Source organism: Chionomys nivalis, chromosome 17 (genome assembly GCF_950005125.1).
Source record: "Chionomys nivalis chromosome 17, mChiNiv1.1, whole genome shotgun sequence".
In the NCBI taxonomy this organism is placed as follows: Eukaryota; Metazoa; Chordata; class Mammalia; order Rodentia; family Cricetidae; genus Chionomys; species Chionomys nivalis.
Window position 1 is genome coordinate 25,486,332 of NC_080102.1, and position 14,451 is coordinate 25,500,782.

Genomic DNA, 14,451 nt, shown 5'->3' on the forward strand with positions numbered 1-14,451 from the left:
TCCCTCCCTAGATATCCACTATGTTTAAGAACCCTCTGATACTTGTTCCGTTCTCTCAATTCTATGGCCTGGGTTATCTACAGTGCTGAGAACAAAGAAACTTTCATTGGTACCAAGTTTGTGCCTTGGAAAGCTCAGAGACATTATTTGCATTGGGGAGGAATGGCAGGATCAGAGGACATAGGAGACTACATGTTCAATCATCTCCTGGTGGCAGAAAAAATCGTCCCACAGCACGCAGCCTCAAGGAATGAAGATGCTGCTGATCTGAGCAAGGCAGTACCCAAGTTTTCCCTCAGTTGTTTGCTTTGCTTCAAATTCTCTGAATCTGTCCCTTCAGGGCACTTCCTAGAGATAAGTGGCAACAGGTGCTAAAGGCCTGAAAAGATATATAAATAAAAGGGAGAAAAATAGAAAAAAAAACATAAGAAAAACAGTCCCTTATCTAATTTAATTTTCTCTGAGAATTGAGTAAACATCAGTTTTATTCAGACTCAATGTTACAACACCTGGGGCCAGCTCACATTAAAAAAAAAAAAACCTGATGACTACAGATTATTTATTATCTTTGAACCACTGAACTTAGCTAACTGCAGATAAGGACAGAAGTAAATACAGTCCGCATTACAACAGTGTCTCCAAACCCATTAATCCTTCCTAATGTAATCCACAAGGGAAAGAAAGTGAAATGGGGCCTCTAGGGAAATTGCAAGTAGCTGCCAATTTTGCTAATGATAATAAGTTTATTTTACTTGCTAATATATTCCTAATTACTCTGGTTCTAGAATGTTTATCTTGCTGTCAGTCATCTTCTTTGATTTATATTCTTTGTGAAAAAGCCTTCGTCATATCAATCAACCCTTTTCAAGTTTGGTGGCAGCAACTGAACCTGATCTCACCTTCTCTGTCACACAGCCCTGCTGGGCACCACTTACCCCTGAAGGAGAGGGCGGCATGGGCTGCAGATACTTCGAGAATGAATTCATAGCTGTCCATTCCAGCTTGGAGAGAAACAAAGCATTTTCAAGGCTTTGGCTACAGGAAGAGAAATGATATTGTCTACACTGGAAACTGTTTTGATATTTCTGTGTTTCTAAAACACTGAGCCAGTGTCTGCATTTTCCAAACTATCATATGATGTTTGTACTTTTTTAGGCAGCATAAGATGTGCATGTGATACATAACAATAATCTAGGCTTGTACTCTTCTAAGCCTACTCTGTATTTTACCTGCTTCCTGTAGGCACAGACCCTATGTGTGTGTACATCTTTCATCTATAATGTGTGCATGACAAAATATTGTTTCAAGAATATCATGTCTAGGGCTATGAAGTGACTCATCGGATAGATGTCCATGTGGGAAATCCTGATGACCTGAGTTTAGTCTTCCAAACCCATGTAAAACATGGATGTGGTGGCATCCATCTATCATCCTAGCATTCCCATGGTAATTGGGAGGTGGAGAGACCAGACCATCACAGAGAACCTCACAGGCCAGCATGCCTGGAATATGAGGTGCAGCAGAAACAGAAGAGACCCTGTTTAAACAAGATGGAAGGAGACATTTGACTACTGAAACTTGTTCTCTGACATCCACATGGCACATGCTTGCCTGCAAGTGTGCTCACACACACACACACACTCATGCACATGCACACACACACACTCACACATTAGTTTTATACACACATTTTTTTTAATAATCAGCCTTAGAGTATCATGATTTTAATGTGAAATTTTCTAATTTGCTTGCATAGGAGGGAGCCGTTACTCCATTAACTAATTTCTGAAATCATTCTTGAGGTCCTGGGATTGAGGATAGAGATTAAGACAGAAAGGCCTGAACCACCTTTCCTTTTCTCCTCCTGGAGAGGATTTGCAAATGACAGACAAAAGAATACTACATTAGACTGAGGTCTACAAGCGGGGTAAGAAAGAAAACTATGGAGACAGAAGAAGCATGGAGGAAGGATTCTTTCAGCAATTGGAGTAGGTCACTGCAATCAAGGGCTGCGACATGCAGTAAGAAGGAAACGGTTCTATGGAGAACTGTCAGACTTCGTCAGGAAAGGGCAAGGCAAAAAAGCTCACAGTAGAGAGAGAGAATTTGGCTTTCTAGAAGGACAGGAGTGGGAGGCTGATGGGGAGTGACTGGTAAGTGAGGATAAGATGCCACAGGGAGGTAGACAATCAGGCTCGTGTGGAGACCGGGTATGGTTCCAAGTGCAATGGAGGGGGTGTGCTTTATCGCAGCTCTAAAGGACAGTCGTGGCTGCAGTGTGGCAATGGATACAAGGAAGACTAGCGAGGGAGGCAGGAACAATAGTCATGAAAAAGATAAAAGAGACAAGAAAACAAGGAGGGTGGCATGGCAGCTGGTCCAGAGGGAGGACAGTAGTTGTGGAGAGAAGCAGATGGTTAGGGTAGTAGGAAGAAGAGACCCTGGGACTCACTAAGGGAGAAGAGGAGAGGAATCTGTGGTCTTCCAACTTTCCTATGTGCAGTGTTTGCTGAGATGAAGAATGAGTGGGAAGACTAGAGAAATATGAATTTATATGTAGAGTCCAGATGTTGGATATAATAGATACGATATCAGTTCTGTCCACCTGTCAACTCCTTCATTGCTGCTTCTGGGTTCAGTACTTGTCAGATTTGGTTCAAACCTTTTCCAGCCTGTACGTCTCCTAGGCTGTGAACTTCATGCAGACAGAAACCATTCTTTTTCTATTATAATCATTATTATTATTATTATTGTTATTTGGTTTTATGAGTTAGGGTTTCTCTATGTAGCCTTGACTGTCCTGGAACTCACTCTGTAGTCCAGGCTGACCTCCACAGTTCACAGAGATCCGCCTGCCTCTGCCTCCCAAGTACTGCGATTAAAGACACACATCACCACCACCCGGCATTCATTTTCTAATTTTGTCTCCATAGAACCTACCACAACGCCTTATTCATGTCCAGTTCAATACTAATGCAAAGCAGAAATCAAAGAGGGAAAGTTTGCGTAGAACCCCAAAGGATGTTGGCACTCCAATTAGACAGTGGCTATATATCCTTACCACTTGGTGACTTCTTACATCACACTAGTGACTAAATACCATGAGAGAAATAATTTGCTCGGTCATTCAATCAGCATTTTTGGAGCACCTCCTACATATGAGACATCATTCTCAGCATTTTGGAGCACCAGTGAGCAATGTTGACAAAAATGTCTCCCTTCAACAAAATGGTGGTGCCACTGTCATCCTACTCCAACCAATCTTTGTTTTTCTCTATCACCAAGGTCCAGGGTAAATGTGCTTCCCCAAAGCAAATACTGCTTCATTTCAACGTGATGAATAAGCAGCTGTCGCCATTCTTTTCATTAGTAGGTAAGCCCCACCTTTACTGACTTCTAATGCTTCCACTGCATTCTGCTAATTAATCTTCACGTGTATAAAGAAACTGGCTTTACTGACTTACAGATGAAGATGAATTAGAAATTCAGGGAACATCTCCTGAATTAGAAATTCAGGAGACACAATGACCACAGCAACTCTTGCAAAGGAAAGCATTTAGCTGGGGGCTTGCTTAGTCCATTATCATTTTGGAAGAAAGCATGGCAGTTTGCAGGTAGGCATGATGCTAAGGAGCTGAGAATTCCACATCTGGATGCGCAGGGAACAGGAAGAAGTTGAGAGCCACTTGCTCTGGCATGGCTTCTAAAAATCTCAAAGCCTATCCCTAGTGACACACTTCCCCCAGTAAGGCCACACCTCCTAATCCTTAGTAGTGCCACTCCTTGATGACTAAATATACAAATCTATTAGCCTTTGGGGACCTTTCTTATTCAAAACACCATAGGGGATAAGTGATTTTGCACAGGTGGGGAGTTCAGAAGCTCAGCCTGTGTCTGACACCAACCACCAAATAATACTATTTTTGCTTTCCATGCCCACCATCATTCATTGTGTGCTAACTTACCACCAAGCCCATCAAACACTAACTGGGATGTGACCCTCCAGGAACAACCTCATTATCTCCCCTTCCCTGAGGTGTTTGAAGCTAGATATAAAACATGCACGTCCGCAGCTTTATGACAAAAACCGCATCTTGCCCTACACAGTGCAAATCTATCAAAAAGATGAAAGCTTTCCATGGTTTAGAATGAACTGTGGATGGATTCCTGAGTACACTCTTTGTAGCTCCACCTTCAGAATCTCCCTGTGCTCTGTTGTGTTGAAGACAGAGTTGTCAACTGCCCAATATGGGTGCAGGGAATCAAGCCCTAGTCCTCTGAAAGAGCAGCAAGTGTTCTTACCCACTGAACCCATCCCCAAATCCCAGAAATCAACCTCAGATGTCTTCCTCATTGTTCCCCATCTGAATTTTTGAGACAGGGTCTGTCATTGAACCTGCAATTCATTGATTCCTATGGGCTGTATAACAAGTGAGCTTCTTATTGGTTCTGGTTCTAGAGTCTGCAAAGTTTAGGATGGAAATGTTGGCTTCAGGCAAGCAGTTTCTTACTGTATCATCCCAGGGAAGAAAGTGGAAGACCAAGGCAAGAGAGTGAGATTGGGTAGAATGTACCCTTTTATAATAGCACCAATACCATCCATGAGGCTGAAGCCATGTGGCTTCATCTGCTCTTAAGTATTCCACTCTTGGATGCTATAACAATGACACATTTCAATCTGAGTTTTCTAGGAGACAGATATTTCAACCATGGCACCAGTATCAGCACAAGTAAAAAAGTTCTCTTCTGCAAATATCACCAAGTTAGACATTATTTAATAGTATCACCTGGCCAGCATTCACTGTGTACCTCCTTAGCTGGCTCTGGATAGGCCCCAGGCAGAGAGTGATCACATGCCTGAGAAACACAGAGGGAGAGAGGAAGAAGAGAGGGAGGGCAAACTGATTAACGCTGAACACACTAAGGGTACTTCTGATAAAAGGTCTAAAGGTAATTTTCCATGTTGAAAGCAGAGCTGGGAAGATAGTAGTACCACATGACTGCTGATAGTACTGCCTCCAGAATCATCACAGCAGGGTTTGGGCCTGTCATCTGGTAGGTGCCTCTTCTTCCAACAGGGCAATGGCACATGACTGACCACAGATGGTAGCTTCTGTACCTTCCAAAGTCTCTCTGGGTGGCCTGTTTTCATAGCCTCTCAGCCTTGCAAATAAGTTTCCTTTGGTCAATACTATGGTGTCAGTCTTGGCCTGCATGTGCCTGCTCATACACACTCATGCATGCACACTTATATCAAACATACATGCACATATCATACGGGGGTAGGGGGGAGAGAGTGAAAAGGATGAGTTGGAAGAAGTAGAAAAAGAGGAGGAGGAAGAAAACACAACTAGAAAGATGAGCAATGTGGAAGACACTGGAATGAAGTGCTTGATTTTATTTTGCCTTTTACAGAAAAAGTAAACAGAAGAAAGTAAAAAAGAGATCAACAGAGAAGATGCCAGTGGGTCTCACCAGACTCCCACAAGCCCACTACTTATGAATGGAACTTGAGCTTTGTTTACACAAAGGTATCTGCTCTGGTTGAGTTGGGCAGAAGACTAGACTGCCCTTTCTTTTCTAAATGCAAATTCAAATGTAAAATGATTTTTGCATTGGAGTCTTAGCATACCACCCTGTTTCCAACCACACCGCCATCTCATTTTCTTTGTTTTTATTTCCTGTAAGGCAACCAAAGAAGGAGACAATTTTTGCAAAGTGGTTGCCAGTCTTTGGCATCCACCTGCTTGTGTGCCCCCATCCCAAGGTACCCTGTCTGATCCTCTAGCAGGTGTAGCTAGCAGCTGTAGCAGACTTCACCCAGCATGGGCAGATGGATGGGATACAGCCCACACAGTGGGATAGATTTTGAGAACTTCAAACAGCTACCACAGCATGTCTAGTTTACAGCAAAAACATATGAGTACAAGCATGCCCATATACTTGCTTGCTTGTGCCCACATCAGTTTCTAATACAGTTCAGGATTGCCATCCAAGGGAATGTATCACCCACAATGGGCTGGGTCTTTCTACACCAATTAAATTAAATATGATAATCCCACATAGACATGCCCAAAGGCCAACACAATGTAGACAGTCCCTCACTGTGACTTTAGGTTGTGTTGTCAATTAGAGATAACCATAGTGAGCATCATAGCTTTTTTTTGTCTTGTTCGTGTCCAAATTCATATGCTGAAGCCCTCATGCCCAGCGTGATGGTATTAACAGGTAGATGTGGTAAAATAACTAGATCCTGAAGGTGGCCTCCTGTGAATGGGCTCAGTGACATCATAGGACGAGGGAGGGATACTGTACCTTTCTTCTTCAAATGACACAATGAGGAGATGGCCATCTGCGAACTAATAGTGCCCTCGCCAGACACTGAATCATCAGTAACTAGGGCTCAGCCTTCAAATTTATGAGAAATAAATGTTTTTATTTAAATAATGACATATCATTTTATTCAGCATCCAGAACTAAGACCTTCAATGAGCAAGGTCTTCAGTGTGTCCTGTCACTAATGACTATATTATATTCTTCTTGTTTTACATAATATTTTCTTTTCTACCAGACAAAGTTCTTGAAGGCATGTGCCAAATCTTAAATCATTTTTTACCTGCCCCAGTTCTTGCAGTAGTGTGTCCTCAAAAATAATACTTGCCAGCTGAATTACTCTCTTGACACATATTTTTGTACTTTTTCCCTTCCCCTTTGGGATTTTGAGATATAAACTGCCCAAATATTGGAAGCTAAAGGCATGCTTTCTGAGAGAAATCTGTATATGAAACAAATTCCTGCATAGAATCCTTGTCACTGTTGAAAGATGATAACTTTTTGTTTTGAAGCTCAGTAAAGAAAATTAAGCATTCATTCTTCTAGCCAATAAAAGTAGAAGCACAATGCCTACTGCATTACCAAAGAGCAGGTAGCACATTGTACATACTAATAAACAAATGAAGGACACAACTGAACTGGAATGTCATTTTCATCTGCTAATGAATTTAAAGTTTTAGCAAGCAGAAATAGTGTTGACATCAAAATTGTTTATTGTGCTCCTCTCAGCGAAGAACTTAGAAAATGTTTGAAGCAGCTATTCCCCCAAACCTCAAAACTTAAAAGGATTAAGCCACCACAATCGACTTTTTATTAGCAGGAATGCAGAAGACTGCAGTGGGGGATCCTCTGCAAGTCGGATGGTTTCTTCTGTATGAAATCTCTATTTTCCCCAATGAGCAAGCTTCACAGTTTGCCAAGAGTGGAAACTGGAGGAAGTGTGTGTATAGTAGAGACCCCGCAGAGATATTACATAAGCAAAGAAAATTGGGCCATGCTCTAGAACAGTATTTAGAGTACATACTGGCAGGAAAAGTACAAAGCAATGCACTGAAGGACTCACAAAAGACAGGACACAGGCGGGGATGTGGATGAGGATAGCGGAAGGCCTGCTCATATGGCTAGAAAATCTTATCTCATTTCATGTTTGCTACTTAAAGGACATTCGTCCTTAAGAATTCAGAAGTGTATTACTTTTGTACCACCCACCTCTCTGCTTCTCTAAGTCTTTTACCCTAAGGCTACCTGAATCCTGGGTAACTTTAGAGACATGTTTTTTGTTTGTTTGTTTGTTTGTTTGTTTGTTTGTTTTACTGGCAGAAACCAAGGTCCATGAGTAAACAAATCAAATCAGGTTGAACACTTAGAGCTCTCCACTACATCAGCCACGCCTCCTATAATGAGCACCGGACCCAGACAAGGCCTGTGTTCTTCCAGGTTGTTTTAGGGGTGGTGTTCCTCTCCATACTCACCATGCTTGCTGCCAAATGCCACATCTGACACCAATACCCTGTTAGTTATTGGCATCACTCACTGGAACAGGGGGTAAGAACCATCCCTGATGGGTCAAGATGGGGATGACAATGGATTTATAGTGGACAATTACATTCATCCCCAAATCCCACAAAATCCAGCACCTCCTCTCTAGAGAACATGTGGTTAGAGTTTCTAGGTTCTTGATTAATAGTGGAAGAAAAAAAAACCCACAAAAACAGAATCACCTAGAGCATCAGTGATCACATTGTCTTAAAATCTCATTCGTGACTACTATTGAAGCCCTATTGGGACATAATAGGGACACTATTGAAAAAACTGAGTATCTAGATGCAAAAGAATGAAATCAAATCCCTACCTAACAGCATTCTACAACAATACCGGTCATAAATAATCACAGGAAGAAAAGATCAGTTGCTCTCACAATTTTAAGCATTCCAACCCCTGGCTACTTGAAGGCAAACATCATGGTAGAGAGACGGTGTTGAAACAAGGGTGCTTAACTCAAGGCAGTTTGGATAGGAAGCAACCAGGTCCCAACATGCCTTTTAAGGGTGTATTTCCAGTGACAAATTACCTTCTTAGGTCCACTTTCTAAAGTTCCTATGACTTCTCAACTGTGTCATCATGTGTCAACCAAACCTTCACCATGAGAGCCAGTGGGGGCATTCCAGATCGAAACTACAACATGCCATATGTAATATCAACTCAAAATGTGTTGAAGTACTAAATGTAAGCCCTGAAACCATGGGAAACAGGAGGGGGGAAAAAGGCTTGTTGATATTGGCTTCAGAATCATTTTTTTTATTACCACCCAGAAATCTCAGGCAAAAAGAATAAAAATAAACATGTGGGAGTATAATAAATTAAAAACTTATGCACAGCTAAAGAAACAATCAACAAAGTGAAAAACACAAGCAATGAGTTTAGGAAAAAAATATCCCTATGCTATCTATTCCACAAAATACATAGGACATTCATGTAATTTAAAGTAAAAGTACACAGTTGCTTTTCGAGACTTATGACTGTCATCACAACACTCAGAAGGCTAGGACAGGAGGATTGTCATGAGTTCAAAGCCATCCTGATTTACAGAGAGAATTCTAGGATCCTGTTTCTGAAAACAAAAACAAAAAAAGGTCAAAACCCAAATAAACTAGTAAAAACAAATGAGCAGAAAATCCTAATAATCAAGGCTAATAGGTGTGTGAAAGGTATATGGACATAGGTAAATATAAACTATAAGACACACATACTATATATGTATTTTGATGGTGAGTCTGCTTACTTATTAGGATAATTTCATTCAACCAAAAGGTACAGAAGCAAAAAAAAAAAAAAAAGCATTATATTAGTTACTTTTCTTATTGCTTTGATAAAATACCTGACCAAAGCAGCTTAAGGAAAAAAAGGTTTGGCTCAATGTTTAAAGGGATACAGTCCATCATGATTGGAAGGCAAGAAGCAGAAGCCTGTGTAACTGACCACATTGTGTCCACAGCCAAGAAAGAGAGAGATGCTGATAGTCAGCTTCCTTTCTCCCTTCCTTTTCTTTTTTTTTTTTTCCAGACCAGGATACCAACCCATGGGATGTTGGTACCCTTATTTAGGGCAAGTCTTCTCTCTTCAGTTAAACTTTTCTGGAAACAACCACACAGACATACCTAAAGGGGTTATGCTACATAGAGTCAAGCTGACAGTGACTATTAACTGCCACAGGGTTAACTACAAAAGTGGTTAATGTGGCATTATCACTTTAATATATATAGTTTTCTACACACGGAAGTTTCTCACCAGAGAAGATAGCATAGAACATCCTCAGCAGTCCATATCTGAAATTTCCTGATGAGAGGTAAGAAGAATAAATGCCTTCTATAACTTTTCAGCCAATTATTTAGTTTTACCATTTCCTTGTGTTTTCAAACACTCTAATTTTCCCTCTATTTTATACTTAAGGATTTTTTTTTTTTTTTACATTTAAGATGTGTGGCCGGGCGGTGGTGGCGCACGCCTTTAATCCCAGCACTTGGGAGGCAGAGGCAGGCGGATCTCTGGGAGTTCGAGGCCAGCCTGGTCTACAAGAGCTAGTTCCAGGATGGGCACCAAAGCTGCAGAGAAACCCTGTCTCGAAAAACCAAAAAAAAAAAAAAAAAAAAAAAAGTGTGTGTATGTGTGTGTGTGTGTGGTTTTTTGAGACAGTATTTTCCTGTATAACAGTCCTGTCCATACTGGAACTTGCTTTGTAGACCAGGCTGGCCTCACTGAGTTCTGCCTGCCTCTGCCTCCGAAGTGCTGGGATTAAAGGTGTGTACCACCACTGCCTGGTTTAGGATTACTTTTTTTTAAAGGAACCTGTAAATCTTCATAATTTATTGAAGTCTCCAGTGAAAACCAGTAGCAACACCGGAGCATCTTTGGTTTGGTAATCTATAAACAAATGATTTCTTCCCCCCACACCTCCTATGTAATGTGATGCCAAATACCTTGACATCACCACTAGAATGAAGGAGATGCTGGCACCTGCATTTGAACCTCCAGAACTGTGGGTCATAGGAATCCTCTTTCATTTCTAGCTATTCTGCCTTGGGTATTTCATTATAGTAATGGGAACCAAAGATGAAAAATGAGCAAGAGAGAGAGAGAGCTGTTTGTTGGAATACTAATTCTTCTCTTAAATGACTTTCATTGCTAAGTGTTTTTTTTTTAATTTCTGTGAAATAAAGATCATTTTTCATTCAAATTGTGATTAAAATGTGATACATAAAAATTCCCTAAGGACTGGAGAGTGGACAGAAAGCTAGAGACAGACTGGGGGTTTGACCATTTACACATTCTGAAGGAAGTTCCCCAACAAACTAAAAATGTTCCACTGTTCCTGTTTCTTAAACATCCTACCACTTCTTAACAAATCCTTAACAATCAGGATTTCAACACATGGACATTTGGAGACAAATCACAGCACCTAAAATTACCATCTAATATCAATGGACATTTCAGAATGGGATGAATTTTTGCAACAATATATTGTATGTACAAACTGTTCCTATTTCTTATACAGCATGTATCAACTATATAAGCTTGTTTGCATTGTTTAGAGTAAGTCAGCAAGGCATAGCCGCATGCTGGCAGACCAGAGACATTTATGCTCCAAGCCACTCACAGAACTCTCTAATTAAAATTAATGTTTGAGGTCTATCGCCTTGGGAACAACAGGGGAACATTACCCCAGGTGGTCTGTGCTCTGTCACTTTCTCCCATCCCTTCCCTTTCAACTGACAGTGTTCACGAAAGAAAGGAAATTTAATATTGATGTCATGAGCTAATTACTATTACATGTGGAAATTGAGATTTTTAGAAAGAAATTACATGATCAAATTAAAAATTTTTTCCCTCAGTTATCCATTTACTCATCCCCTTCCAATAAAGTGGTTGATTCATTCCAAATAGACGACAAATTGTGTTTCCGGATATTCAGATTGAAGACATTCATTACCAGTATTCCTCAAGGGCTGTCAAATCTAGATTAGATAAAGAAAATAAAGGAATAAATGATTTATACGTGTGCACGCGCACACATGCGCACACGCGCACGCACACACACACACACACACACACTCATACACACTGCAGTATCTAATCATACACAAAGGAGCCTGAACAATCACAACTAGTAAGAGCAGAGGCTCAACTTAGGTTAACTCTACATCAGTTTCCCTCTGCAGTTTTCAGTGACCTTTCCTCAGAAACTAGAGAGGTTTTAACCTTTGAAGTTCACCACAGAAATTGGCTAACTACCATGTTATAAAAATTTCTTATCTACATCATCACAAGTGGAGAGCCTAGAGCAGTGGTTCTCAACCTTCCTAATGTTGAAACCCTTTAATACAGTTCTGCATGGTGTGGTGACCCCAAGCCATAAAATTATTGTCATTTCTACTCCATAACTGTAATTTTATTACAGTTATGAATCATAATATAAATATCTAATATGCAGGGTATCTGATATGTGACCCTTGTGAGAAGGTCATCAGCCCCCTCCTCCCCACATGGGATCAGAACCCACAAGTTGAGAACCACCACTGGCCTAGAGAATAACATGGCTGTAGTTTCCATGACTTAACCATACGGGTTGATTGATTCATATATAATAAGCATGAATGAAAAGTTTCCACCTAACAGTAGAAAGCACTTGTGTATTCTGGTTCCTTTTAACTGTTAACTTGACACAACCTCCTTACTTGAGAAGAGAGCCTGAGGATAGGAATTATCTAGATCAGCATGTAAAGAACTGTCATAACTGTTAATTGAAGTGAGAAGACCCAGTCTGTTGTGGGCAGCCTAGGCAGGGGAGCCATGACTATATAAAGATCAAAACCAACCAAACAAACAAACAAAGCTAGCTGAACGGAGAAAGGATGCATTTGTTCTTTTTGCACTACACTGTGGATGCAATGTGACTAGATACTCAAGTTCCTGCCTTGATTTCCCCTTAGTGACAGACAATAGCTTAAATTTTTAAGCAAACAAACCCATTCCTCTCCTATATTGATTTTTCTCAGGACATTTTATTATAGCCACATAAATGAAACTGGGGCAATATGCTACCTGCTCTGGCACAGGGTGTCTGTCATAGGTATGCAGAGCATTCACATTGATGATTTAAAAAAATCATTGGAGGCATGGGACACCTGCGATGACCTTCATAAATAAGGTCTGTTCCAGCCATGTTGAGTAAGTAGTACAACCCTCACAACTGTAGACTTCAAATTCAAGGGGGAATGCGGGTGAAAAGAAATTGATTTATGATGTAAAAAGAGATATGACTTGAGAGGACTGAAATGCCAAGAAGGAGGCACCTAATTGAATTCATCCTCACAAAGTGCAAGATGAGTGTGGGAGGATTGCAGTGTGGATGTTTGTTGAACTGAACTCAGTGACTTCCCCCAATGCCTTAGACACTCACCATTGATTGTGAGAGGAGACTTATGAGTTATTCTTGACTCTTGATATTAATCACCACATATGTGTCTCATTATCTTTTAGATACATTCATGCAAAAAGGAAAGAGTTGCAGCATCGTTAATGTACAGGCACAGAACTCTTTGCTGTAAAAGGAGTCCTTCAAGCAATGATGCAGAAAACATCTTTGAGCTGATGAATATGCATAGAGCACCTACTATTTTAAAGGCATTGGGGTGTCTATAGTTCTTGTCTTCACAGGTCTTCAATGTAAGGGAGTGTGTATAGGCAAGCTGGTGCACAGAAAGCAGGAAAAGATGAAGAGACAATAAGAGAGGAAGAAGAGGAGAGGAGGAGGCCAAAGTATCTATATAAATCATCAGAAAAAGGATCTTTTCTTATAAATGAAGATGCAGATGAGAATGTCAGTGCAGAATGACTTTCAGTCTTGATGTATTTGCTTCAAGAAGAGAATAAGGAAAGAACTCAGGGCAATGGGGAGGTGCCTAAAATCCAACTTGGAAAAGTAGCTGTGGCAGCTCATCTAACATGGTACCTCTTCCAGGAAGGCTTGCCTCTCCCAGTCTGGAGAAACTTCCTTTGTGGTGTTCACTTGGTCTAATTACTAGTTCCATACTTTTATTTACCATTTAGAAAAAAAATTATCCTGCCTATTGTATGTATGTGTCTATTATTAAGACTGGCCACGTGTCTTGGTTTTGTGACCTTGGAACCCATGTTGAATACTTGTTTCATGACTGTTCAGAAGAACTGAGCACTGTACTTGGTACAAAGTACAGTTCACTGCAGAGTTTGGTAGGCTAAGCAATGCCACAAATCAAGGATTAAAAGGTACATAAATCATCTTTCCAAGGTTATCATTGCAAATTGCAAAGCATTACCCAGAGAGATTATTATAACTAAAGACCTTCAGGACTTGGATTCAGAAGGCCAAGAATGGGGGCAGAAGATAGCTCTTCCGTGGCTTTAGTGCCTAGAGGCCCTACCCTCACTCCCATTTTGAGGAATGAATCTTCTATACCTGATGGCAATGTATCTTTCCAATTAATTGTACATTTAATTCTTTTAATAGGAGCAATTTGTATATATCACACTGTCTAACAAACCTTAATGATGTTATTGCAACTGAATTTGGGGTTTTAAAATAGTTCCTTGGGTAAAACAAAAAAAGTTCTTGCTTGTTTGTTTATTGTGGTGCTGGAGATCAAATGTAAGCCTTGTGCATTCCTAAGCAAACTCTATACAACTGGGCCACTACCCTTCAGGTCACCTTCTTGCTCCCTTTCATTTTGGTGGTTCTGATGCTCAAACCTAAGGTCTTGAGCATGCTAGGAAATGCTGGGGCCATTTCTGTTAGTTTGTTAGTCTGGTGTCAGCATACAAACCTGAACCACCATGGAACATCACAGAATGACAGAGCTAAAAAAAATATAAGACCTAGAGGTGGGGAGCAGCACTGAGAATCTGAGTCACACGGGCATGACACACAACACTCGATGTATTTGTGAACTCACTGCCATTGTGGATGCCTGCAGAAGAGCTGTATGAAACTGAGCCCATCAAAATTTCATCATGGGAAGGGGAAGGGCTCAAGAGTCCACACCCTTCCCTGAGGGACTGTTGACAGTGAATGATGGTTAGGGG

At 40.7% G+C, this 14,451-nt stretch overlaps 1 protein-coding gene across 1 annotated transcript in view; it reads right to left on the minus strand.

Annotated features, from left to right (window-relative positions):
• Positions 1 to 10,153: 10,153 nt before the first annotated feature.
• Positions 10,154 to 14,451, minus strand: part of Tmem71 (transmembrane protein 71) — a 40,876-nt gene continuing 36,578 nt past the window's right edge. The window contains exon 9 of the mRNA XM_057792267.1: positions 10,154 to 11,345. Within this exon, the coding sequence (XP_057648250.1) occupies positions 11,330 to 11,345 (16 nt within the window). The 3' untranslated portion in view covers positions 10,154 to 11,329. The remainder of the gene's footprint in view (positions 11,346 to 14,451) is intronic.